General features: G+C 41.4%; 2 protein-coding genes across 5 annotated transcripts in view; one reads left to right on the top strand and one right to left on the bottom strand.

The window, feature by feature from the left end:
- Positions 1 to 1,516: 1,516 nt before the first annotated feature.
- On the bottom strand, positions 1,517 to 2,302 carry LOC131137329 (transcription factor HES-2). Its single transcript, XM_058085153.2, has 3 exons — positions 2,213 to 2,302; positions 1,943 to 2,126; positions 1,517 to 1,851 (listed from the first exon to the last, which is right to left on the bottom strand). The coding sequence occupies exons 1-3, from the start codon at positions 2,300 to 2,302 to the stop codon at positions 1,517 to 1,519; spliced, it is 609 nt and encodes a 202-aa protein (XP_057941136.2).
- An 11,367-nt stretch (positions 2,303 to 13,669) lies between these two features.
- Positions 13,670 to 27,050, top strand: part of espn (espin) — a 30,215-nt gene continuing 16,834 nt past the window's right edge. For 3 of the 4 annotated variants that reach the window (XM_058085042.2, XM_058085040.2, XM_058085039.2), the window contains exons 1-7: positions 13,670 to 14,319; positions 15,377 to 15,570; positions 20,541 to 20,727; positions 20,811 to 20,993; positions 21,204 to 21,335; positions 22,223 to 22,487; positions 23,583 to 23,860. In XM_058085042.2, coding sequence (XP_057941025.2) covers positions 14,020 to 14,319; positions 15,377 to 15,570; positions 20,541 to 20,727; positions 20,811 to 20,993; positions 21,204 to 21,335; positions 22,223 to 22,487; positions 23,583 to 23,860 — 1,539 coding nt within the window. In that variant the 5' untranslated portion in view covers positions 13,670 to 14,019. The remainder of the gene's footprint in view (positions 14,320 to 15,376; positions 15,571 to 20,540; positions 20,728 to 20,810; positions 20,994 to 21,203; positions 21,336 to 22,222; positions 22,488 to 23,582; positions 23,861 to 27,050) is intronic. The other variant, XM_058085041.2, reaches the window with a different exon arrangement.

Genomic DNA, 27,050 nt, shown 5'->3' with positions numbered 1-27,050 from the left:
ACTCAATCCATTCCATAGTTTGATTCCACATACTGAAATGCTATGGCTTTTTAACGTAGTCCTAGCATATAAGTGTTTCAAATGTACTTCTTCCCTGAGATCCTATTTCTCCTCTCTTGTAGAGAAGTATTGGATGACATTTTTAGGGAATTGGTTATTTTTAGCCTTATGCATTATTTTAGCTGTTTGAAGATGAACTATATCAGCAAGTTTAAGTATCTGTGATTTTAGAAATAATGACTTAGTATGTTCTCTGTAGGCGGCATTATGAATTATCCTTACTGACCTTTTTTGCAGTACATTTAGCGAGTGAAGATTGCTTTTATAGTTATTAGCCCATATTTCCACACAATAAGTAAGATATGGTAGAACCAGAGAGCAATAAAGAGTGTGGAGTGATTTCAAATTGTTTCAGAATTTTATCCTATATGAATTGTAGTAGTTCATGATTACAATAAAAAAAAATGACGTGCTGGTACATATTGGCACTTGAAGGAGCATCTATTATAACCATGGTCAGCAAAACTGACATTGGTACTAAACAGTACATCCCTGACCCCCTCTGGCTTCACCTCACTGGACACATCGAAGAACTCCGTGCTTACCCCGACCTTCCCACCTTCAAAAAACAACTCAAAACCCACCTGTTTAAATCTGTTTTTAATGTCTAACTTTTTATACCCGCCTTGCTTTTAGCCTTGTTTTTAGCTCTGAATTGTATTTTAATGCATCATTTATTCAACTCTATTTTTTATTTCTTTTTTCTTCACTGTAAAGCGTCTTTGAGTACTCTGAAAAGCGCTATACAAATAAATTTATTATTATTTTGAATTGACAGCTCAACAGGGAGCATCTTGGGCTAAAAGATACTACTGATGCCATCCCAGTGAGAGTAGCTGTATTGTGCGGTATAATACTGAAGCATGCGGGAAGGTGTATTCCCAAGCATACGCAGTGCTGCCACTCTAACTTCTTCCCACCAATTTGGCGGCAAGAGAGCAGAGAGGCGCCTCAAGCAGCAACAATGGAGCAGCTGCTCTCAGCATCAATGGGCTCGGGCTGACCCGTGGCTTTATCAGTTTGCCGCCGTTTTCTCACCCCCGCTTACTTGCCATTTAAGATGATAATCATTAAAAAAAAAAAAAGAACGTAAACAACAGTTGTGAGTTTTTCTGTCATGTTTATTGACGTTTTTTTAATGACACAAGCTACATTTGCTGCCATCGTATTCAACGAACACATAGTGTTTACTGACTTTTTTTTTTTTGCACAGACAAAAATACTTTTAAGTTCATCGTGCAAACCTCAAACTTGGTAACCCTTGGGGTTTACAAAAGTGTTGCCTACAACCCGTGTCTTTGAAACCCCAAAGTGGATTGCAATATTTGTAAGAAAGAAATCATTCACATATAGCTTTGGGATCTGTGCTGGATGACACATAAAAGGCTGGATTATATGAATTATACAGCAAGTCATCATAGATCAAAGTATAAAGTGTCCATGTTTTTCGTGTTGTCTACCAGGGCCTCCACATGGCAGCGCTGGCAGCAGGCAGGAGCTGATGAGCAGCCCGACTGGGAGCAACAGGCTGGGACTGAATAGAGTGGCTCTCTGGTCTAACGGAGCTGAAGCCGGACTTGAGGCTGAGGAGCCTTTGCTGGATGTGCGGAAACGCTCTGGAGGTCTGAGCGCAGCATTTGAGACACGCCGGGGTGACCTGGGCGGACATGGAGCGCTGCACAAAGTCCCTGACACGCTGACACACATCCTGGTCCAGACTGGTCTGTGGGAGCAGAGCCGAGACCCGCTGGAGGCAAGCCTTGTAGCCTTCTCTGTAGCTTTCTGCAGGGTCTGAATAGAAAACAACTGAATTAGATACAACTGCGAGTGGATGCACACTTGGAGATTTGATGATGATGATGATGATGATGATGATAATCACCTTTAGCGGGAGAGGCTGGAAGGTCTCTGAGAAAGCGAACAGTCATTTCCAGAATGTCTGCTTTCTCCAGTTTGGAGTAGCGGGAGTTGTCTTTGCCAACAAGAGGCAGGATGAGACTCTTCAAATGGCTCAGACTGTCGTTAATTCGAGCGCGTCTTCGCTTCTCCAACAGAGGTTTGAGAGTCTGGAACAAAATGAGGAAGCTTGTTATTCCGTTGCACTTCAAGACATTTAGAATCAAAACATCCAGGAAGCTTTCATGGTCCTTACCTTTCTCAGCTCATGGGCCTGTTTCCTCTGGGCCACGGTGGACTTGACAGGGAGAGGCTGGCCGGCCTCAGAAGTGACACTGGGACTCATTTTTTGGTCTTTTGTGTTCTTGTGCTTGTGAGGAAATTTGGAAGTGAAGTGTGCTGAGGAGCCGTGCAGTCCGGCTATTTATGTGGAGCAGGGGGGCGTCACAAGGGCGGGGACACAAGCCTTCATCAGCAGGAGGGGAGGGGGCGAGAGACGAGGTGGGGGCATGCATGTCCTTTGGGGAATGAATAAAGGAGAGGCTCCTGTCTGGACCATCTGTTCATGTCAGGTCCTGCAGTCAAGCGCTGGTATGCAGGAGTCGAACATTGAGGTATAATGCGTTATGTTCTTTTTGTTGAAGTGGGAATGTTTAAAAAAACATGTTGCTGCACAAAAGCAACCCTAACCCTAACCCTAACCCAAACCCGTCAAACGAGCCCAATCATTATAAAGCATATTTTGCACATGACAATATATACATATATATATATGTATATATATATGTATATATATATATATATATACCGTATTTTCTGGATTATAAGTCGCTCCGCAGTATAAGTCGCACATTCATTCATTTTTTACCGCTTATCCTCACGAAAGTCGTGGGGTGCTGGAGCCTATCCCAGCTGTCTTCGGGCAAGAGGCAGAGTACACCCTGGAATGGTCGCCAACCAATCACAGGGCACATATAGACAAACAACCATTCACACTCACATTCATACCTATGGACAATTTGGAGTCGCCAATTAACCTAGCATGTTTTTGGAATGTGGGAGGAAACCGGAGTACCCGGAGAAAAGCCACGAATGCATGGGAAGAACAAACTCCACACACAGATGGCTGTGAGATCTATGCGCTAACCACTAGACCTCTGTGCAGCCCCTCACAAGGCCAAAAATGTATAATTAGGTAGAAAAAAAACATACATAAGTCACACTGGAGTATAAGTATATTTTAAAAATTAATAATTATAAGTAATAAGTATATTACAATTTATTTATATATAATGATATATAATACATATATTTATCTATTAAATATATATAATGTAATATATATAATATAATTATATATAATTATAATACAATATAATTATTATAAATATAAAATATATAAATAATTATATATAATGTTTATATATAATTTAATATAATTTATATATATTATTTAATTAATAATATTTTTTAATTTTGTAATTTATTTCACAAACTACTTGACCAAAACAGACATTACGTCCTCTTGGAAGGCAAGTTCTAATAATAATAAAAGAATAGAGAACAGGCTGAATAGGTGTAAGATATGCTAACACAATGGTTATTCAGATACACAAAAAAACATGAACAGAAAAGGTGTCCAGTGTTTATGTAACATAAACACTTTTTTCATTTATAAGTCGCTCTGGAGTATAAGTCACAGGAACAGCCAACCTATATGAAAAAAGTGTGACTTATAGTCCGGAAAATAAAGTAGTATGCACAAGTCTAATAAATTCAAAAGCAATATTAGTCTTTATTGTCCACACACACAAAGAGAATGATCTTTGTTTCCAATATGACAGCACTAATATACGTATTTCTAATGAAAGAATAACCACATCATCCATCTAACATCTGTTTATGGAATCCCAGCCGCTTGTTGCCAGCAACATGGTTGTTTACCTGCAAGCAGGGATGCTATAGTGGGGGGTGGGGGAGGGTGGTTGTATGAGACACTATAGTGTGAGGTACGCATCAACTGACGCCATGTTGCCTCAACACACACACCCACACACTGCTGCATCACTTGGGTGGGGCCTGCATGGACAAGTGGATGCTCCCGTTTACATGCAGTCTGTGAAGTGTCCATGCCGGCTGTAATGTAACTACAACTATATTGTTAACACGGAATACGAAATTATTAGTGCAGATTTTCATTCTATCATCACTAAGTTTGGACTTATATGATCGCAGCGGTGTGTAGTGCGATTCACGCGTTCAGCACGCGCCAAAACCACGCAACAGATGGGGAGCCTATGCTCGAATCCCCCACGGCCAGCCACCATTCACCCAACACCCTCCCCTCACTCATTCTGCCCCACAGCACCCCCACACCCACCCATTCACCCACCCACCTCTCCACTTCGGTCCCTCATCAGCATCTCTTGTTTCTGGGTGTGGAATTCCAGAATCTCGTTTATATATAAAACAGACTTGCCTACATAAAACACAATTTTACGCACAAATTTACGCAATTTGTAAACACAATTTTACGCACATTTTATGACCGATTATCTCCCCCACCCACAACAAATTACCTTTTTTTTACAAAAAGGTGTATAAAATGCTACGTTCAACACAATATAGATTTTAGGAATGAAATTTGGTTCCTGAATGTGACAAAATATATAGTTTAGAGCCCCTTATGTTTACATTTTAGGCTTTAATGCTATTTTGGAGACATTTGGTGGAACCAAAATATTGAAACGATCATAAATTAATATTCCAAAACGTCGGACACATACATTTATATTTTAGTCATTTAGGAATGATGTTTGTGTACAGGCTACATGGTGAGTAAAGGTGAAATAACATCATTTAATCATAGTCTATTTATTTATGTAGACTAGTAATGAATGCACTTTAATGCATATTACACCATCTAAAAAACACCTTTGCAATAAATAGTGTATGTGTTCCGTTAAAGTCCTGTTCTACACCTGGAAACAAATATAAAGCCCCTGCGGGCTGCCATGCAGCGCTTCTTTTTTTTCAAAGCCGTCTTGCACGCGTAGTGTCCCGTGGGGCCCCAAATAACCGCCACCAAGTCCAGTTCAGGAACATTTTTTAAAAGGGAAGGAAGGAAGGAAAGAGTGGCTTCGGTTAGGAGGGTTTTTGTCCCACTTTCAGCGTGGGTACCCATCTGTGCAAGCTGAGAAGACAGTCATCTTTTGTTGAAGGACGTGCTGAGCAGTATTTAAACTTCACAAGGAAAACCTTGATAAAAGAAATAGTTATAGGCCTATTTAAATTCTGAATGGATATCTAGTATAAGTATTCTGCAGTCAAAAATGCAATTTAGTTGATTGTTGGTGTTTAGTAATTCACCTGCTGGTTTACAGAATATGATGATGCTCATATGCTTTGCTGTATGAGTGGCATGAGACTGACACGAGCCGTGGACCTGCAGGCTCCAGATGGAGCCATGGTGATTTATTGAGGCGTGAAGCAAAAGAAAGCATGAACAGAGTCTGGGTTGCCTGGAAGGCACTTGAGCTCCTTCACCGCTTATACACTCAGGCTTTAAATTGTATGTCTCACATAATGAGTCTGGCATCCCAAGCCAAACTCTAAACAGCATCATGGATGCAGGGACATCTGCGGGGTGGTGTTGTGGGGAAATACACTCAGTAGTTGATAATTGTAATGGTTTAATTTCATTTGAACATGCATCAGATTCCAATTGAGTGCATCCCATAATCAGTTCACAGTTCCACATGTCCAAAAGGAGTAGGAAGAAGCAAAGCTTATTAAATCCTACCCCTCCATCTGGTACTTTTACAATCAGTAACTGTTACATTTGTTCACTTCCTGCTTTCCATAATACAGTTTAGGTTTTTTTTTTTTTTTTTTTAATAATGTACCTCGTACCGAAGTACAAGGTGATATGACCATCCAATGACATAATGGGTACCATAGTAAGTGTCAATATAGTGATATATATAGCACATCATGACTGGTTCAAGACTCTTCATCCTTGTATTTAGCAAACATCAACTGCTTGTATTGTTTCTTGAATTGGCTCATCGTTGTGCATTGTTTGAGGTCCTTACTCAATCCATTCCATAGTTTGATTCCACATACTGAAATGCTATGGCTTTTTAACGTAGTCCTAGCATATAAGTGTTTCAAATGTACTTCTTCCCTGAGATCATATTTCTCCTCTCTTGTAGAGAAGTATTGGATGACGTTTTAAGGGAATTGGTTATTTTTAGCCTTATGCATTATTTTAGCTGTTTGAAGATGAACCATATCAGCAAGTTGAAGTATTTGTGATTTTAGAAATAAGGACTTAGTATGTTCTCTGTAGGCGGCATTATGAATTATCCTTACTGACCTTTTTTGCAGTACATTTTGCAAGTGAAGATTGCTTTTATAGTTTCCACACAATAAGTAAGATATGGTAGAACCAGAGCGAAATAAAGAGTGTGGAGGGATTTCAAATTGTTTCAGAATTTTATCCTATATGAATTGTAGTTCATGATTACAATAAAAAAAATGACGTGCTGGTACATAATAGCACTTGAAGGAGCATCTATTATAACCATGGTCAGCAAAACTGACATTGGTACTAAACAGTACATCCCTGACCCCCTCTGGCTTCACCTCACTGGACACATCGAAGAACTAGCCTGCCGACTCCTGTCACAAATCATCACCTAACTTAACAATGCCGGTATTTACCTCTTTTTGGTCAAGATTTTGTCTTCTTTAATTAGGTTTAGGTGTCCATCAACAATTAAAAATTGTTGTCTGTCCGCAGTTTAGTGCTCTTTTCATGCTAGTGGTCTAATTTCGTAGCGCAGCACAAGGTGGCGCAGGGTCCAGTGCACCACTGTGCGCAGCCGGTAGACTGGACTGCGCCGAGATGGGCATGGCGGTGCACCAGGGGAGGCATCCACATTTTCAGCTTAGCGCAGTGACAATTTCATGACAAAACAGCGCACCAGGTGCGACCTGGTCGATTCTTGGCGCAGGCAAAGCGCAGCCTGCACAGTGGTAAATTGGCTGACAGGCACGCAACTGCAGACACGTCAACAAAGTAACAAAGTAACAAAGTAAAGTTTCGTGCTCATTTCAGTGGAAAAAAACAATGACAGCAACTGTAATTTTATGTAACCGTCTGAACCAGCTTTTACATTTTTGTATTCCTTGTCCCATCACATCTGAGACGTCACACATAATGGGAACTCAACGTGACAGCAGCTTTAAGTATGACGCCAACTGGGACCGACTCTACACTGGGGCAAGGGGGTGACAACATCACCCTAAATAAATGGCTTGTACCCCCAAATCAACATTTTAGAAGTGAAAACTCCAACTCCACTCATCGCTCATCTCCGTGGCTGTGCTGGATGCACGCCAGATCGATATCGACCAATTTCACTCACAGCTGCAGCAAAAAAGGAGGAATGACACAAAGTGTCTGCTGTGTTATGCATTGTTCCACTTGTGTACCGAACCGTGACACCAGTATCGAACGGCTCGATACAGATACACACCCCTAATGCATGTACAGTATATACTGTGCAATATACTGTATGTATATATGTATTTGTGTGTATGTATATATTTACATTCCTTGAGAGCAGAGATTATATTGGATTGTGTGAAAAAAACATTCAGCAGTTTGTTCCTTTTTTTTTTGCAACACTTCATGCACAGCAAAGAGGACCTATCAAATTGTACCTGAAAGCATCCCAAGCCATAAACGAAGCCATTTGCAGTGAACATCTGTTGCACAACATTTTTGTCATGCATGCAATAAGGCATCAGCAGTGGCGTCATTAGGTCTATTTTAGGGGGGCTGAAGACCCCCTAAAATAGATCTAGATGGGCTGCACAATAATGTTCTTAAGCCCTCCTAAATAATTTGATATTTTTTATAGATTTTTTAAAATAGTTTTTGTATATTTTTTTTAATTTATTTTCTTTACAAAAAAAATCTCTGACAAATTTTATATAATAAGGCAAAAGCAGGCTAATAAACAAGCCAATAAGCAGGCTAATAGCCAACTATTACTACTACTAGTAGTAGTAATAATCAGAAGAAGAATAATGATGATAGCAATAATAATGAATAATATAATAATGATTATTCTATAATTGATGACTGTCCACTGGACAGAATGGTTGCAGAGCTTGAGCAGTGGTTTTGCAGTGTAGATTGTGTGTACTTGTGTACATTTAATGGTGGCCTAAAACAATTGATTATCTCTACTAAATCTGTACAAAAGTGGGAAAGTTATATCCCGGTTCTTGTTCCTTATTTGTTTTTTGGATTTTTTAAAATATCTACTACATTCATTCATATCGTGTGCCCCCCCCCCCCCCCCCCCCCGTCCTCAGAATCTATAGTGACGCCCCTGGTCATCAGCATACCCCAAATGATCATTATTTGGTATAGAAAATCAATGAATAAATGAATTATGAGTTGAGTCCATTCTGCAAAAATAAAGGTTGAAAATGTGGGTTGAAACTACATTTTCAACCTTTATTTTTGCAGAATGGACGAAGAAACCATCCGCAAAATGGGGTTGCTTTTGTTGGATTTTGGTGCTCTTAATTGATTTGTGATTTCATTATCCCGAACGTTTATCTGTGCTGTTTAATTAAAACAACTTAAATATGACTCGAACGAACAATAGAATGGCTGAGAATTAAAATTATACGAGCATGAAGCCAATTGGGCGAGCATGGATGATGCTGCAGACACAATGAGAAGCCTCACGGGTGGCGTGTGAGTGCTCGTATGCTCGTATTCGTCCCAAGCACAAACACATCACCGTATAGGCTGTGGAGTTTGGCATTAGTCGGATGGGCGGCTGGAGGGAGGGTCCAGACGGGATTTTGAATCTCCCCCAAAAAAGAAATGGCTCGCCAAGCCAAAAGCCAAGCTGAGTGACGCAAGTAAACATCTGGTGGTGGTGGTGGTGTGTGGGGGGGTTAAAAGTTAGCCCAACTTGGAGCGGCGTCGCACCTCTTGTATAGTTGAGTGTTATTTCACTTTAATATAGAAACATGCCTGCTTTTTGTGTCCAACATTAAAAAAATCGAGCTCAATGAAGGCAGCATTTTTAGGAATTCTGGTCTCCGTTGTACAGCACTATGAGCAGCACGCGCCAGCACGAGGCATGCAAAGAACACGTGACCACGAGGGCCCATTAAAAGGCACGGGGACGCTAACAAGTGCATTGCTAGTCATAACATATATAAAAGTATTCTACAATTAAGTCCAATGCAAAACATTACAAATGACAAAAAATATGCTTTTATAAAGATAATAAACTATAGCTCCATGATGATGTTCAATTTTAAATTATACCATATATATATATTATATCATTATACCAATTAGTACAGAAATAATGTCATAACTTCATCTTTAATAATAATAAAAAATAATTTCTTATTTGCATTGTTATATGGCGTTGCAGAGACTTCCAGCTGGGCTGCGGTGAGGTACCACGAGGGGGCGTGGTCAGCAGGATGTGGCACGCCCACAATGCGAAGGCGTAGCTGTGGATGAGCCATGCTGGAAAAGGGCGCTCAATACGACTGCAGGACTTGAGCATGTGATGACCAGCGTGGAATCGCTCTGCTGTTGCAGGTCACGTTGTGGTATGTTGATTGTTTTTCTAAATGTATATTAGAGTATAATTATATTATAATTATATTTATACCTGCTTATGCGATGCGGATGTTATATTTAATGTATTATCGGTGCATGAGACTAAACCTTGTAATATGATATGCTCATGTAGGCCTACTATTCAATGTTAGATTTAATATGAATGATATCTAGCTAGTACATTGTTAATAATGGTAACAAACATATAACGTGATGTTTTCATTTTGACACGTGCATGATCAAAATAACTAAAGTGTTATGTCATAATTTTACTCAATACGCAAAGTGACATGTTAACACACATAGAAATTGTCCTCATTCTCATTTCTGTGCGTGTGCGTGTGCGTGCTTGATTAATTACTGTGCTTGAAATGAGTGTGAGAAAGTCTGACCATGGAAATTCTCACTGCAGATCACGGATGACTGGAAAGCTGTGTGGGGGCGGAGGAGGAGGGGGGGGGGGCACGGTCACGCCTGCGTGGTGAGTTCGAGGCCACTTGAAGAAAAGTTGAATGATTTGACAAAGGGGAGGTGATATGTATCATTTTTAAATGAAAGGGTGGACGCTATAGGCAGTTTCAAAACTATACATTGCACTATTTTAAAAATGCATATCCATCATCTGATGGTGCATGTCCATAATAAGGTTAAATATCATTTGAAACAATTAACATGTGTTAATTATGACTATATAAAATATAAAAAAACTATAACATAAGAGCAGCATCCATTTCTACACAACAAATGACTAATATATGGATTATATACACTTACATTTTTTTATCTTACATTTAAATAAGAGTCCAACAGAAATTGGATATGTGGATGAATAAAGTCATTTTTCTCTTTGTGTTTTTGTCTTTTTTTACTTTTAAATAAAACAGTTTGGTCTGGTCTCCTTTTTTTACTTTACAATTTATTCCTGGCTGTCACAGATGATGGTGACAATATTTTGGATATAATATAATTTCATAAAATTCTCAGTAAATAGCATACAGGATGTCTTTGTGCGCCATCGTGCACGCGCTGTGCATGTGGACGCACCCCAAACCAATAATGGCACGCGTCATGCAGGTGCACGAAACATATGGACATTTATAGACATTTCTGACGCAAAACCGTTACCATAGTGAACTGAGAAGTGCTCTTAAAATGAAATAATAATCAATATAATATAATAAGTAACGTTTCTCGGTCTCAGATACATTATTCCATGCGTACGCAGCAGAAGAGGGGTGAACTTGAGCCGCGGGATGGTTTGGTGGTTTGAATGTTCCCGCTCATGCAGCAGATGTGAGCTGCACACAAAAGATGATGCGTGGGGTGAGGAGTGGGAAGGGGGGGGGGGTGCACGCCTCGAATAATGAAGTCCAATTTGAATAACTGTCGCACGCCAGACGCGTGCAAGGCATATCCCAGCGTTCCCAGGCTCAGCTGGAAAAAAACGTTGGCTTCCCAATTCAATAGAGACTTTTTCTTCAAGCCTATTAAGTCGGCTGGGAAATTAGAGACATAGTTAAACCACATGCTTTGCTTTTTTTCCTGTACTTCCGGGACCCAGTAAAGGTAATGAGACATAGTAAAAACATATATAAAATAAGTTTAATATTACCGAGTAATGAAAAATATGTATTGTATTAGACTTATAATATAAGTCCCCAATTAAAAATAAATTTGATTTATCTTGGTTAACACTACACACATTTTTATTCTACAACTGATATCACCATACAGAAAGGTGGCAATCTATAATAAATATTTACTACTCTATAAGTCACCAAAACCTGCATTTAGCTGTTAGTATAACACAAAACATTTTAATTTACGCGGCAGAAAAATACAATGTACAAATTTTTTTCCCAAAAATATGTACACAAGTATTTAGGATGAAAATTTTAGCCTAAATAAGAAATGTATTTTTGCTAACTTACTTTTGCATAAAAACTCAACTCACTGTAAGTAAAATGAACTTCTAAAAGCAAGTTAACATCACCTGCAAAAGTATATCGGCTTTACTTTCCAAAATTAATTTTGTACATATAAAGACTGTTCTTGTTTTATGGGGGATAAATTGATGCAAAAAGTTGCCTTGCATTTTATTAAGTAAATTGAGTAAATTCATCAGTGTAGGATAGAATGCATGCAAACACAAGTCCTTTTTACTGTGGCTGATATGTTCAAGTGGATCCCATCAGGGAGTCTTTATTGTCCATTTTCTTGTATACAATTAGTCACGGCTCCGTTGGGATTAATAAGCACACACAAATCCCAAAGCGGTGCAAGGTGTCCATGACAGTTGGGCCTGTGGGACAGATGGTCTGGAGAGGCACGCGTCAGACACGGGTCTGACTATTAACCCCCCCCCCCCCCCCCATACAGAAAATAAAATGCACACCCTTGCACGCTAATGTGACAGCCGGGGAGAGCTGCAGGAAGGAAATGATGAGCCCCGCCCCCCCCAATGCGAATGCAATCACAGTTAAATAACGCACCACCAATTGAAGCTATTGGCTTGCTTTTAAATGCACACTGCACATTCTAAAAGGGTCAATCATTCAAATTCGTTAGAGGAAATATAATGTCATAGCATTTACCAATCACTATGTATAGAATTTGAATAGACATTTTCCGAGTATTGTATTAAGCTTTCCTGCCACCGTTTGGTGATGCAAAGGATTACACCAGTTTGACGGACTGGGAGCAGCAGGTGTCCATTCAAAAAGTCCCATTGTTGAACTAGCCTTATTTCATATAAAACAGACATGCCCCCATAGTAGGGGGAAATACTCTCCATTAAAATAATGAATGGAATCAGTGACAATCATTAACAGATCATCAACAAATTTACTTATTAGTCAAATTTTTAGAAAAAAAATCAAACCTAAAGTCATCAAAAAAAAATTGTTTCTTCAGTTTCTTGATCTATTTTAATGCCTGGAACAATAAAAGTCCTATTTGTTTGGACAAATACAATAATGACAACAAAAAAAGCTCATAAGAGTTGAATTTAAGAGCTGATATCCAGCAATTTCCATGGTTTTCTTGATAATAACCAAAATCACTTAATTTCTTATGAATATAGCATTGTAACTCTTGTGAGCTATGTTTGTTTTCACCGTCATATTTGTCCTAACAAAGGTACCTTTGTGGCTGAATGACAACAATGCTGCAAAGATGAGTGGGCCCAAATGTCTCCACTCTACAATAATGTAAAAGACTCGTTGCAAGTTATGGCAAATGCTTGATTGCAGTTGTTGTTGCTCAGGGAGCTCAGTCAATTACCTTTTCACACATTTGTCTTTGACTAATATTTTAATTTGTTTGATGATCTCATCTGGGGGAAACACTTTTTTCACAACACTGTATATAGAGGGGGGCTGCACGAGTGGTTAGCGCACAGACTAGGACTCACAGCTAGGAGACCAGGGTTCAATTCCACCCTCTCTGTGTGTCGCATGTTCTCCCCGTGCGTCCGTGGGTTTTCTCCGGGTACTCCAGTTTCCTCCCACATTCCAAAAACATGCTAGGTTAATTGGCGACTCCAAATTGTCCATAGGTATGAATGTGAGTGTGAATGGTTGTTTGTCTATATGTGCCCTGTGATTGGCTGGCCACCAGTCCAGGGTGTACCCCAACTCTCGCCTGAAGACAGCTGGGATAGGCTCGAGCACCCCTGCGACGGTCGTTAGGAAAAGCAAATGAAAAGAAAATGAATGAATGTATAGATGTATATGTATATAGAGGAATAACAAAATGTGATGTCATTTAAACAACAAACCACCAGGTGGCCCTCTCCTGTGTAAAATATACCTGCTGGAACCTTGTTGACACAGCCTACCTTACATCAATTGGAGTGTTTTTTTTCCCCAAACAAGCCTACAGTTTCTTTTAATGTGACATATTCATGGCAATATCGTGTTGCACAATAAATGACGTGCCTTGACTCCCCACACTTAAAGGGCAACCATATTGGCGCTGGCCCTTTAACTTGTGAGCCGATTTTCAGAAAAGCAACCACCTATAACAGGCTCAGCGATCCTCCCCCTGATGGATTATTTAACAGGCGCTCAGTCCCATGTCGCCATCTGCCAGAGGAGGAAAAATACTCTCTGAAGCACAAGATACGGGTTACTGGAAAACAAAGTGGCCGAAGGAATATATTACTGGGCACAAGAGTCCTTCCTCCGTCCGACAGGAAGTTGGGCAGACAGGACACGGGTCGGTTTGTAATTGCAGTGACTTGTTGTCATGGATCCAGAGAGAAATGTAGTCCTAAATGCAATTAATTTCGCTCTCCAAATACTGAGTGGATATTCACGGTGAACGCGACGGATTCAAGTGCGCCGGAGGTGGGGAGGAGGGGCGGGGCGGTTGTCCAGCCTGTTGCAGCCATGGTGGTCGAAGGAGAGAGGACGCTGCTGGCTGCAAGGCAGGGGGACCTGCAAACTCTTAAAGTGCAATTAGCTGCAAAGGTGCTCACCAGGGACGTGAAGGATGCGCTGGGGGCGTCCCCTGCCCACCACGCAGCCCGGGCGGGCAAACTGGCTTGTTTGCGGTTCCTAGTGGAGGAGGCCGGACTGCCGGGTCACTGTCTGGCCAACAATGGGGCAAGTCCTGCACACGATGCGGCAGCCACTGGCAACCTAGCGTGCTTACAGTGGCTGCTGACCCAGGGTGGATGTCGGCCAGAGGTGAGTAAATAAGAAGCATTATCAGTTAATAGTTGCACAATCCTCACACTTTACACAAAACTAAATCTAATAGTATCAACTTTTATATGTAGTTATGTGTTATGGTTATGTTATGGGGTTATTGCTGGTGCAGTTTGTTTGGTCAAGTATGAATTGGAACCCTGGTGCATAAAACAAGTCAAGTGAAGCTTGCTACATGGACCCAAGAATGTTAAATGTATGCAGAAAATAGAAATGAAAGATAAAATGCATGGGCGAAGCTGGAATATGTTGCTGAAGCATGATGCCTTTCCAATGTTACTCGGTCATTTTGATTTTGATGAGTCAGAAGTGCAAGCTGTAAGTAACAATTTATCAGTGTCCTAACTGTGTAAGGAAGCAGTTGTTTATGTAGCATTATAGAGTATGCATACAGGGAGCACCTTACCTGCACTGTATGCAAATTACAAGCTCACCGATGTCTGATCGGTGGATCTACATAAGTTTTTTAAATTATCACATTTCCACTACCAATGTTGTACCAAGATGGTCTGCACTCAATAATTGTGGACCGACGTTACCACTCTTTGAGTTTATGGACCGTAACTCAGGGATCTCCAACCAGTAGCTCTGAATCCCTTATCAAGTAGCTCTCAAAAGGGTTTATTCATTTTTATCAACTCCTATACTGACAAAATTATAAAAGTGGGGTTCGGCAGTAGTCTGGAAGTCCACAAGAGCGCTTAGGAGTGTGACCAATCAGAGCTGAGAGTTTAGTGGTGGGCCGTGGGTGGAATCTATTCAAACCAAGGAAATACAGCTGGAATAGGTGCAGATTCTGGAGGATCTAAAAAGCTTTTTGTGTGGGTTATTGTGTGTAGCTGCTCAACAGGAGTCTGCAATTCAATACAAAGGGCCAAAATGAGCATAATAGGTTTTTCTTGTATAAGGTACATCTTTAACACTCAAAATGCATTCATAAAGGAAACATGTTTTTGGCTTCAATATGTTTACATTTTGCTATCGTCATTATTCCTGTAGTAAAAGTCCTAAAATTTACCACTATTTTTGTCTCCAGGACAAGGACAGTTCTGGCGCCACCGTTCTCCATCTTGCCTCACGTTTCAGTCATCACGAGATCACCGACTGGCTGCTCAAGAGTGGCGAGGCGGATCCCGGGGCCCCCACCGACACAGGGGCCCTACCTGTTCACTATGCTGCTGCCAAGGGAGACTTGCCCTCGCTCCGACTGTTACTGGGGCACAGCCCAAAGTAAGAACAACAGGATGGGTTTATCTCAGCAGGAGGGGAGGATGCTAAGATCTGTCTTGTTGTTTCAAGTCTATGACGTCTATGTTTGATCAACTTTGTCATGAAGATGTTCGCTAGCCCACACTTGATAGGCTCTTATTGAAATATATGGTTGACTACGACCTATTATACTAAGCAGAAGTGGTAACTTTATTGTCTGCTTTTTTGTCCTTATTCCCCACTCGGTTTCAATTTAACACTTCACAAAAGAGTCTTGAAATTAGTAATAGTTGCATTGCATGGATGCAGCAGTACTGTAGTAAGCCAAACTGTTGCATTCTTTTTCTCAGAGTCGATTCTGCTGCTGTGCTTAGTAAACAAGTCAGGGCTCTTGCAAAAACACCAGAGTGAATAAGCTTTGGGGCTCATACTGTCTAATGTACTTTATTGTCTGGCGCTGAACTTTGCTTTGGAGATACCATTGTTGCAATCTAAATACTTAAATCCTTTTGAGGGGAATAAATACCTCTTAGAGATTTACTTCTTGAAAAAAAAAAGCTGCAACTTTCATGTGTGAGTTATGTAACTTATCTCAACTTACTTCCATGTACAACCCTCAGCAACTATTTTGCTATATGGTAATGGTAATGGTTTTATTTCATTTGAACATGCATCAGATTAGAATTGAATGCATCCCATAATCAGTTCACAGTTCCACATGTCCAAAAGGAGTAGGAAGAAGCAAAGCTTATTAAATCCTACCCCTCCATCTGGTACTTTTACAATCAGTAACTGTTACATTTGTTCACTTCCTGCTTTCCATAATACAGTTTAAAGTTTTTTTTAATTTAATTTAATTTTTTTTTAATAATGCACCTCGTACCGAAGTACGAGGTGATATGACCATCCAATGACATAATGGGTACCATAGTAACTGTCCAATATAGTGATATATATAGCACATCATGACTGGTTCAAGATATCTTCGGACTACTGCTGTAAAGTATAGTCTAGTCTTATACCTTGAGAAGATATATTGTGTGTGCTGGTGCGATGGAGCAGTTTAAAAGAATTGTATTCTCTGTGTTGCGAGCAGTGAAACAAAAAAGTACAGAACAACAACTAAGAGAGTCCGAAAAGGTCCTTTGGCTTGGAAGGCAGGGACTACTGGACCATACTGTGACTAGGTGAGGGTTTCAAGGGTGTAGCTGGCAGACTGGAGGTGGCACGGGTCCACCCAGCCTAAGTAGAGGGCTGCCTGATTAGATGCATGTGTCTGGACGAGCACCACAAGGCAAAACATCGGTGATCACAAATGGTTTCTGAAATGTGAACAACTGTGATAGGATACTTGGCCATCACACCTCAAATAAGAGTCAATTGCAGAAAACATTTATGTCAGACCTGAGAAATGGTATGGCTCACAACCTCTGATTTGATGGTGCAGTCCAATATAGTGCATATGCATTGGATCCAATATATCAAGATGCACTGTGTGATTACCACTTGATGGTCGCTGTCCCTAATCAGTGCCTAGTCAGACCCGACCATGGTTTGCAAAGATAACAGTTGCCTAAGTGGACTGACTGATTGCCATGAGGACACGGGGACCCCATTAGGGAAACAAAACTCATCACATTTCAGTCAGCTTGCATACAGGGCTGTTCCTACAAGCTAGTACAAAAGTATATGAAGGCAGAGAGGACTTAGTATTAGGAGATATTGTATATCCATGATGATCATCAAAATGTGATGAATTTGATTATTTTTTTCTCAAATTGGCTCCGCTTTGTATATCTGACCATTTCTAGAAACTGCTTCAATATTTTGTAAACGACACCCGAGGCAAGTGCATAGTTGTTGAAAATTTAATGAGCCCCATGGACACGGTAGGTCCCTGATAGCCGGGCCCCATTCACTGCCCTCCTCAACCCCTCCCACTCTTACTGTTTGCCACCATCTCCACAGCGACGCACAGTAGCGCCAACCAGCGATAAGATGAGGAAAACAAATACGTTTGAATGGCCAAGGCATCACTAGGCCCGCCAGCATTGTTTGTCGTGGAACTTTGCAGGAGGGAGATAAGCATTCTTGTCTCAGGATTTATTATCAGGCCAAATTTGTAGCTGTGACTTTTAAGAGGTAATTGGATGGGGTTTTTTGTTGTTGTTGTTCCAGTTGAAAAATCGCAAGGATAACATGATCCCAGTGTTACATCATCAGTTTAGTACCTGTCACCATAATGACACAAAACAGCTGTAATGAACACGGTGAGCTGTCAGAGGGGACATTAGAGGTCGGGAGTACTTTGAATGTCCAGAGTTACTGTACTCAACATGCAGTTCGACTCTTGAATATACTTGTATCCTTCACAGCTCTTTATTTTGTTGGATTTTCCTGGGTTCAGTTTTGATGAAATAAATAGATCTGGTATCTGGTAAACCCCCTAGGCGGACATGATGGAAAATAACCCAGAACCTACAGTATTTACATAATAGCCATGTATACATTTGCAAAAGTCACTTTTGCTCTTAGGTGTTTGACTGAATCTGAAACCGCAAGATTCCAAATACAATGTGCGACAAAATAGATGGCTGAAGAGCTGTAGCGTTTGCTAGAGTTACATTTTATTGATTGCTCTCTCGTTTTTACAACCCCGGCGTAGAACCCATGCAACCCCAAATTCAATTGCTGGCTTGTTCACCTTTCAATCCTTGAGAATTAAAACCAGCAGGCTCACAACCTGGAAGTCTACTGATAGCCTCTGTGTACATTAGACAACACATGTAACACTGTAGTGATGGATATACTGCAATTTGTTAGCGGACTACAGTTGGGGTAAACCCAAGACTCACATGAAGTCGTCCATTTCCATACTGGCATATTAAATACTTACTTAATGTAGACAAGAAAGGCCATTAAGAAAGTAATAATCCTACAGTATAGCAGTTAAATTGACCATTTGTATGACACCAATACTATGAACTGACTTGGGTACAATTACTCATGATCACATCAGAAAGCGATTTTCTGATCAGTCACAGAAGGCAAACCCCTTTTCTCAGCAGTTTGAAATTCCCACTTGTTTAAAAGCACATGATTGGTGAGAGTCTAGTTCATCTTAACAGATTCATCGAAACAGCAAAAAGTGACTGATGAGACTTACTTACTTATACTCCTGCTCTTATTGTAAATTACTCGTGATTTGACATTCATTCATTCATTTTCTACCGCTTTTCCTCTCGAGGGTCGCGGGGGTGCTGGAGCCTATCCCAGCTGTCTTTGGGCGAGAGGAGGGGTACACCCTGGACTGGCGGCCAGCCAATCACATGGCACATATAGACAAACAACCATTCACACTCACATTCATACCTATGGACAATTTGGAGTCGCCAATTAACCTAGCATGTTTTTGGAATGTGGGAGGAAACCGGAGTACCTGGAGAAAACCCACGCATGCACGGGGAGAACATGCAAACTCCACACAGAGATGGCCGATGGTGGAATAATTTGACATAATTACAAAAAATATTTTTTTTTACAGTCCTAGCTTTGTTGCATAAGCAATTTCATGTCTCTTTTGTAACACTTGTGAATAATTAAACCGTCTGCTGAAGAGGCTGTTGTTAGTATGTGCAAAGACAAAACGTGTCAAGGCTTAATTACTTTAGAGGCAGGCGGGTTGTTCTTTTATCAATGGTTGTGAACTAATCTATTCTCAGAAGGCTAGGCCAGAATAGTACATGAATAATCATAAGCAGCCTTGCGTATTGCATTTAGACCAGCACACACACTAATCCACATGTAGCTTTAATGTCAGTAGACCACAGGTCTATCTAGGGAAAGCATGGCTGGGTCAGGTTCGCCTCTATGGGAGTCTAGCCCCGCCTTTCAATTTCTTCACTTTGTCTGTGGCTAGTCATCACATACTCGGGCTACGTTCACCAGTGGCAAGCCTTGGTTCAGCTTAAAGCCAGCCTGGCAAGGCCATCGGAGTCATAATCCTATTAGGAGACTCATTGCTCATTTGTCAGTGGCCAGATAAAGCACAACGTTATAGGATTTAGTGGGGAAGTTCCCAGTCACTCCCTGACCTCCCCATGTGGGACAAGGAGAGGTGGATACATTATGGGATTTTGTTGGGATGACTTGGAAAAGAACTTCATGACTTCATGTTTGGAGCTGGTCCATCCATCTTCTGACATCTTCCGTGGGGTTAGTAACACAAACTGTCAGCGACTTGGCCCAAAAATGTAAAATACCCTACTCTGTTTTTATAGACTGTCAAAACGTTTTGCATTATCATTTGAATCCCAAACTCTTCACTGATGCCTATTAGGCTCTACCAAAATACTGACACGAGTGTTTTAACACAAAGTGACTCCTATGTAGCATTCTGAGCTGTGTTTATGACTGTCTGTAGAGCTAAATGCATGCATTGCATTCATTGGGGCACTGCAATGACGTCAGCCTCCCTCAGCATAATGGAAAAATGGAAATGGAAAAATGGGAAAACCTGATGTTGTGCAGAACGAAGACAGTCGGTCTGAAAGCCTCAAAACCACTGAGACATACTGTCGGTCTCATAATTTACTAGTCACAATTATCAGAATAGCATTGAAGCTGCTCCCCAAGTAGATTGACTGACTGACAAACAACCATTCACACTCACATTCATACCTATGGACAATTTGGAGTCGTCAATTAACCTAGCATGTGGGAGGAAACCGGAGTACCCGGAGAAAGCGGAGAACATGCAAACTCCACACAGAGATGGCAGAGGGTGGAATTGAACCCTCGTCTCCTAGCTGTGAGGTCTGCGCACTAACCATTCAACCGCTGTGCCCTGATTGATTCAAATAAGTTAAAAAGCTTAAACAATTAGGCCTGGATTAACCATTGTTCCTGTTCCATGGATAAAAAGAGGACTGGCTGCACGAATCTCTTATTTAATATCTTTTTTTTTTTTTATCTCGTCTGTTCCCGTATAGTTTTGTCAACTCCCAAACTAAGAATGGTGCCACACCGCTCTACCTGGCTTGTCAGGAGGGCCATTTGGAGGTCATCCAGTACCTGGTCAAAGACTGTGGAGCTGACCCACTCATAAGGGCCAATGACGGGATGACGCCCCTGCATGCTGCTTCCCAAATGGGCCACAACACTGTCATTGTCTGGCTGGTATGGAACAAGCTGCAAGTGGTCCAAATATTACATGAAAAAATGTCCATTTCAAGGTCAAGAGTTTCATGTATTTTCCGCAGATGAGTTTCACAGAGATCAGCCTGATGGACAAGGACAGCGACGGGGCCACAGCCATGCACTTTGCTGCGAGTCGCGGTCATGCAAAGGTACTCAGCTGGTTGCTGCTGCACGGGGGCGAGATTGTCACCGACAACTGGGGAGGGTCCCCTCTTCATGATGCTGCAGAGAACGGTGAACTGGAGGTGAACATTTCTTTCTTTTCCCGGAGAAAACCCACGCATGCACAGGGAGAACAAGCAAACTCCACACAGAGATGCCAAGCGGAGAATCGAACCTAGGTCTTCCCAATCTCCTGACTGTGTGGCCTACACACAAACCACTTGTCCACCGTCGTACATTTCTTCCTGAAAGCTTTCCATGTGTATTAACGTATGGCTCATGTGCCTTCTTAGTGCTGTCAGATCCTGGTGGTCAATGGAGTGGATCTGGGAATCAGGGACCAGGATGGTTTCACAGGGGCGGACCTGGCTGAATACAACGGTCACTTCCAGTGTGCCAAGTATTTGCGCACTGTTGAGAACATGGTAAGAATTATGAACAGTTATTCCCCTCTCTGCTTTGCATTGCATGTAATTTAAATAATACAACTATTTTAGTAACATAATGCACATTTAAAACTTTAAAACATCAACAACAGGTTTGTCACAATCCACAACAAATTCCAACTGACAAGGCCTGATACTCTCCCTCTGTGTATTTTTACGCTAATTGGTCCGATGGGAATTCGGTGTGTACAAGTCGCAACAAGGGAACATACACAATGTGTTCTCCCTATTTCTAAACAGAGAACATTCAATCAGGACATGTCTCATTGTTGGTTTAAAAAAAATGAGTCAAAGTTCGATATAATGTACCCACCATGACCAAAAAGTAACATGACTCGGCACAGTGTGGTGACAAAGTAGCTGTCGCTAAGCCAACATGTTCACATTTCCCCAGCTAATAACTACAGCAATCAACGACTGACATGCTGTGACTTTGATATGTTAAACCCACTCATAACCCCAAGTGGACTAGAATAATAACTCTGGTGTGTTTGGGAAACATATTCACTTGTGTACTCAAGGCCATCAGGGGACATTCAGCCAAGTGAATGTGTGATTTGGGAAAAGCAGAGGGGGCCCGAGAGACGTTCTGATCCACTGTGGTACACAAAAGCATAGGTTTTCAGGTTCAGGTTGAATTAAATTAACTCCATGATTAATTCTATCTGATCTACATAACTTGAACTTTAATTTGATACCTCATTCACTTCTCTACCCCAAGTATTAAAGAAGGTAAATAGGGAAATAGTGCCTTTGGGTCCCGTTGCTTTAAAAGCTGTGATCGATTCTCCCCCCCCCCCCCCCCATTAAATGTGCTTTTTCCTGCCGTTCCAGAGAATAACGCTTTCAATAATATCGTTCAACAGAGTGTGGAGCATCGTGTTTTGTCTCGGGACCCCTCACTAGACCTTGAGTACAAACAACCAGAGACCAAGCTGCCAGATTCTGGGCTCTCATCCCCAAACACCACCATGCCCCCTGCCGGCCAAGTGTCTCAATTCGACATTAGCTCCCCGCCCAGCTCCTTGTCCAACTATGACTCAGCCAACTCTAGCCAGTCCAGCACCGGGGAGAAGAGGAGCAGTTTAACATCGTCCAGATGCCCACAGCTGAACACGGTGGCACACACAGGTATCCGTTCCTAAGTATAGCAATTATAATCTTCTTAGGTCTCTAACTGCTTTCAAGGGTTGCCTTAGGCCTGGAACTTTGAAATCGTGGGGTGCATGAGTGTATGAGTTTGTGGTGCTCAGCATGCAGTCTGACTTTTGACCTTTTGTCCCCCAGGGGGGAATTCAAAATAATTGAATTCTTATGTGAATTCATTCAAAAGTATGCATCCATCATACAGTACTGATTCAGTACCAAATTTTAATCTGAAAATGAAGTCTGAGTGGTGGAGCGTGTGCTTGTGTATTTTAGAGGGGACCTATTATGCTAATTTTTTCACCTTTTGTATTCCTATAGAGCTACACACAATAACCCGCACAGAAATTTTTTTTTAGATATTCCAGAATCTGCACCTATTCCAGCTGTATTTCCTTGGCTTTCCAAAGTGGTTTGTTTGAATCGATTCCACCCACGGCCCACCACTAAACTCTCAGCTATGATTGGTCACACTCCTAAGCGCTCCCGAGGACTTCCAGACTAATTTTGTCTGTATAGGAGTTGATAAAAATGAATAAACCCTTTTTAGAGCGACTTGACAAGTGATTCAGAGCTACTGGTTGGAGATCCCTGACTTACGGTGCATAAACTCAGATGAACTTTTTTTTAGATTTTCCAGAATCTCCACATATTCCAGCTGTATTTCCTTTGATTTGTGCTTTTTGTCAGTTTTAATTTATTCCACCCATGGCCTGTCTGCTACATGCTTTTGAGCCATCCCCAAACTTCTTTTAGGGCGTTTAACATGAGAATACAACATTAATAGGTCAGAAAAGTGGAAATAGCATAATTGGTCCCCAACTTCCTGCAGTTTGCAGTAATAAAGCTTATTTGAAAGATGCAATATTTGTGCTGCTCTCTAGTGGCCAAATAGCAGATTGTAGATTCAGGTGAGTCATGAGAGGCAGTGTTATGCTTGTTTCATTGAATAGTGTTTTGCTTCCATCCATCCATCCATTTTCTATGTCGCTTATCCTCATTAGGGTCACGGGTATGCTGAAGCAAAGTTATTAAAATATTAAAAATATATAACACAATTGGTTGTTTCCTTTGTTTCAGGTGCCTCAGAGACAACCATTTCTGATATGCAGACATACATGGACATGCTAAACCCAGACATAGACCCTGACAGGCCCAAGAAAGATAAGTCAGATTCTGCTTCGATGCCACCGCCGCCACCCACATATCCACCGCCACCTCCGCCGCATTCTCCACCGCTCCCTCCTCCGCCCCCGAGCTACCCTGCACCTCAACCCCCCCAGGAGCCGTCGTCAGCAGAGTTTTTAAAGGTGAAAAGCAACTTGCGTCACGTGGAGGGCAACAGCAAAAAGAAGGAGGTAAGGCCAGTGATATGCTGTACACGGATTATTATGGATTATTGACTTATTGGCGTTCATTTTGTGCACCTTGACCAGTCACATGTCCTAAGTGTACACCGACTTGATAGATGTCGTATGTTACAATACTGCATGAAAAGTAAACTGCGGGTACTTTTCTGGCTTCTGGTTGGCCAAAACGTGTATGACAGGGACAGTGTTTTTGAAAATGTCTGTCCACTGCCCAAGTCAGGACCCTGTGTGGGCCATGCATGGGCCATTCTTTGTGCACTGGGGCAATGGCAAGAGAATGGGCTTCACCAAAATGGTCGGAAGCAGTATGTGCAAAACTCAAGTGGAGATGGCCATTTGTCTAAATTTACTCGATCTCCTGTGGGAACAATTATCAATAAATGTAGTTTTTAAATGGGATGAGAAAGTCTGAATGTTCTGAATTCATGTTTAAAGCCATACTAAGTAGAATAAAGCCGTTTGATTATTATGCCCATCCTATGTGGAATGGAATGGCCTTTATTGTCATTATACAAGATGTACAACGAGATTGGAGAGCTTCTCCTTTCAGTGCAGTAGTCAAGTTAAAAAAAAGTATACAAAAGTAGAGTAAAAAAGACAATTTAACAAGATATATACAAGATATATACAAGATATCCAAAATATACACATAGTATTGCAGATATATTAATTTTAGTGCAATGATAAATGGGTCATAGTGCAAATAATGACTGGTGTATACAGATGAGTAAAGTCACATATGAGTGTATTGTATTGGGTTGTTAAATAAATAAATATGATTGAGGTAGTAACAGAGGGAGTGATGGAAATATTGCACATTTGCATTACGCTAATGACCGGGTACGTTGTATGTCTGAGTTCAGGGTGGTAATGGCTCTTGTGCCTCTCAACAGTGAAAGACAAGTATGTAGATGACATAAGGTAGATACTCACACATGCTATCTTCAGAGCTGTTGACACATTTTTGATGTAAACGCTTGTGATACATTAATCACTATCTGCCTTCACCAGTGCCTCATCGTTTGGGCTATTGCCCTTGTGTAACAGTGGCCACAATGATGTTATTGTGTTAGTATGGCTCACCGGGCTAACGAAGATACTCATTACTGAGGCGAGCCTCGCAGCTGACACACTGCGCTCGCTGTGATGGGTTTGAACTTAATTCTGGTAATTAATCTGGCCATGGATCACTCAAATGTGTGCTTAAAGCCCATGGCAAGAAGGCACAGCTTAAAATCAGCATTCATTCTAGCACTACTTTTACTGCATCCGTGAAATACATTGATTTGCTAGCTGCCTTGTATTTTATTACTTAGGGAAAATTCTAATTACAATCAAGGCAATTTATCAATTTCTGCATGAGTTTGGCTGCAGTGCACAAGTCCTCAGCGGACAAGACAGAATCGAGACACATCGCTCCATGTAAATGATGTTGTTGTTAGCTCATGTCAGTTCAGAGGTAGCGAAAGTATCCTGTCTCCTATGGTGACCTGTGTGTGTGTGTATACACACCATACAGTCATGTGGGGGAGAGGATTTTAATTAGTGCCTCTCCTCCTTTCTTTACCCAGAAGACCAGCCGAGCCGAGTCCTCATTAAGAATTTAACCTAAGGCTCTCCTTGGGACTGCATGTACACACAGACGCCTAAATTGAGCGTGGACTATAAAGATAGTCGCAAAAACTATTTCCCCTGGGCGCTATAGAAACAGAACACTGAACTCATCCAGGTGATCACCTGCTCTTGGAGAAAGGGACTCGCTTCATATGCATTGACTCAACTGGTTTGTGTGAATCAGGCAGACAAATGACTCTTTTGCCTGTCAAGTGTTTAGACCTTTAGTCAACAATCGATGGGCTTAGAGCGACTGAATGGGGTTGTTTTCTCAAATGACAAGGTACTGAAGTGGACATTATTATCTAAGGCTGCGTCTGGGTCTTTGTGCTTTACATAACTGGGCAGGTGGGCACGCGGTTAGAGTGTAGGCCAATGGTGACATCATCCCTTACTGGAAGGCTGGCCCTTTAGGTTATTCATGAGGCCTCGGGAGTAAAGTGAGAGGGCAGCTAGAGTGACAGGTGTAGAGAAGAGGCGATGCTCTAGATCTGGTGACAGCTACTCGGTGTGTGCTCTGCTGGGTTTAGCAGCCGAGGCTCTGTGGAGACTGCAGGAAAGCTCCAGGAGACATTAAACGTCAAGGTAAGGTGTTAAGGAGCGTACTGACAAGGGGTGATGCTGTGTCACAACACTTTTTTTTTATTATATTTCGTCATTATTAGCAGATAAAGCAACTTTTATATACAGTATGTTGGGGTGTCTGTGATTGGCTGGCGACCAGTCCAGGGTGTACCCCGCCTCTCGCCCGAAGACAGTTGGGATAGGCTCCAGCACCCCCCGCGACCCTCGTGAGGAAAAAGCGGTAGAAAATGAATGAATGAATGAATGAATGTTGGGGTGTTTTGTACTAAAATTGTACTAAAACTTAGTACAATACTACATACGATAATGACTTTAAGGGAAAACTATATAATGATAAGGAGGTCTGCAGGTGTGTATATGAGTCTTTGTCTAAGATGTGTGTGTGTGTTGGGGGAGAGAGGGTGGTGCTACAGCTGAAACACTTAGCTATTGTTGTTGTCCCATCTCCCTTGGGGGTGCTAATCAAACCATACTGTATGTCTGTGTACACTGCTCATATTACCTCCCACCCACCTGATGATTGCCCAGTCAACAAAAGTTACTGGGCTCATCGCAGGAGTTCTATCTGAATGTGACACCACAAAACAAGAGAGGTCAGGGGTTAGCCATCTTCCTTTCTTTTAACACTGGGCCATCCTTATGCTAACAGTTTAGATGATCAACTGGTGTCTCATATTGTAGTAGTGGCTATGTCTTCCTAAAATACAATTTGTAATGGTAATAGTAATGGTTTAATTTCATTTGAACATGCATCAGATTACAATTGAGTGCATCACATAATCAGTTCACAGTCCCACATGTCCAAAAGGAGTAGGAAGAAGCAAAGCTTATTAAATACTACCCTTCCATCTGGTACTTTTACAATCAGTAACTGTTACATTTGTTCACTTCCTGCTTTCCTAATATGGTTTAAGGTTTTTCTAATTTATTTATTTTTTGCCCCGTACCAAATTACGAGGTGATATGACTATACAATGAC

This window comes from Doryrhamphus excisus, linkage group LG17 (genome assembly GCF_037039965.1).
Source record: "Doryrhamphus excisus strain RoL-2023G ecotype Guam linkage group LG17, RoL_Dexc_Guam_v1.1, whole genome shotgun sequence".
Lineage (NCBI taxonomy): Eukaryota > Metazoa > Chordata > Actinopteri > Syngnathiformes > Syngnathidae > Doryrhamphus > Doryrhamphus excisus.
Note: the sequence above shows the minus strand (reverse complement) of the source record. Positions and strands in the feature narration are given on the sequence as shown.

Excerpts from the sequence above, each read along its gene's own strand:
- LOC131137329 (XM_058085153.2), bottom strand. The coding sequence starts at position 2,302 with ATGAGTCCCAGTGTCACTTCTGAGGCCGGCCAGCCTCTCCCTGTCAAG. Across the intron at positions 2,127-2,212 it reads AGGCCCATGAGCTGAGAAAG|ACTCTCAAACCTCTGTTGGA; the intron begins GTAAGGACCATG and ends ATTTTGTTCCAG. Across the intron at positions 1,852-1,942 it reads TCCAGCCTCTCCCGCTAAAG|ACCCTGCAGAAAGCTACAGA; the intron begins GTGATTATCATC and ends TTTTCTATTCAG.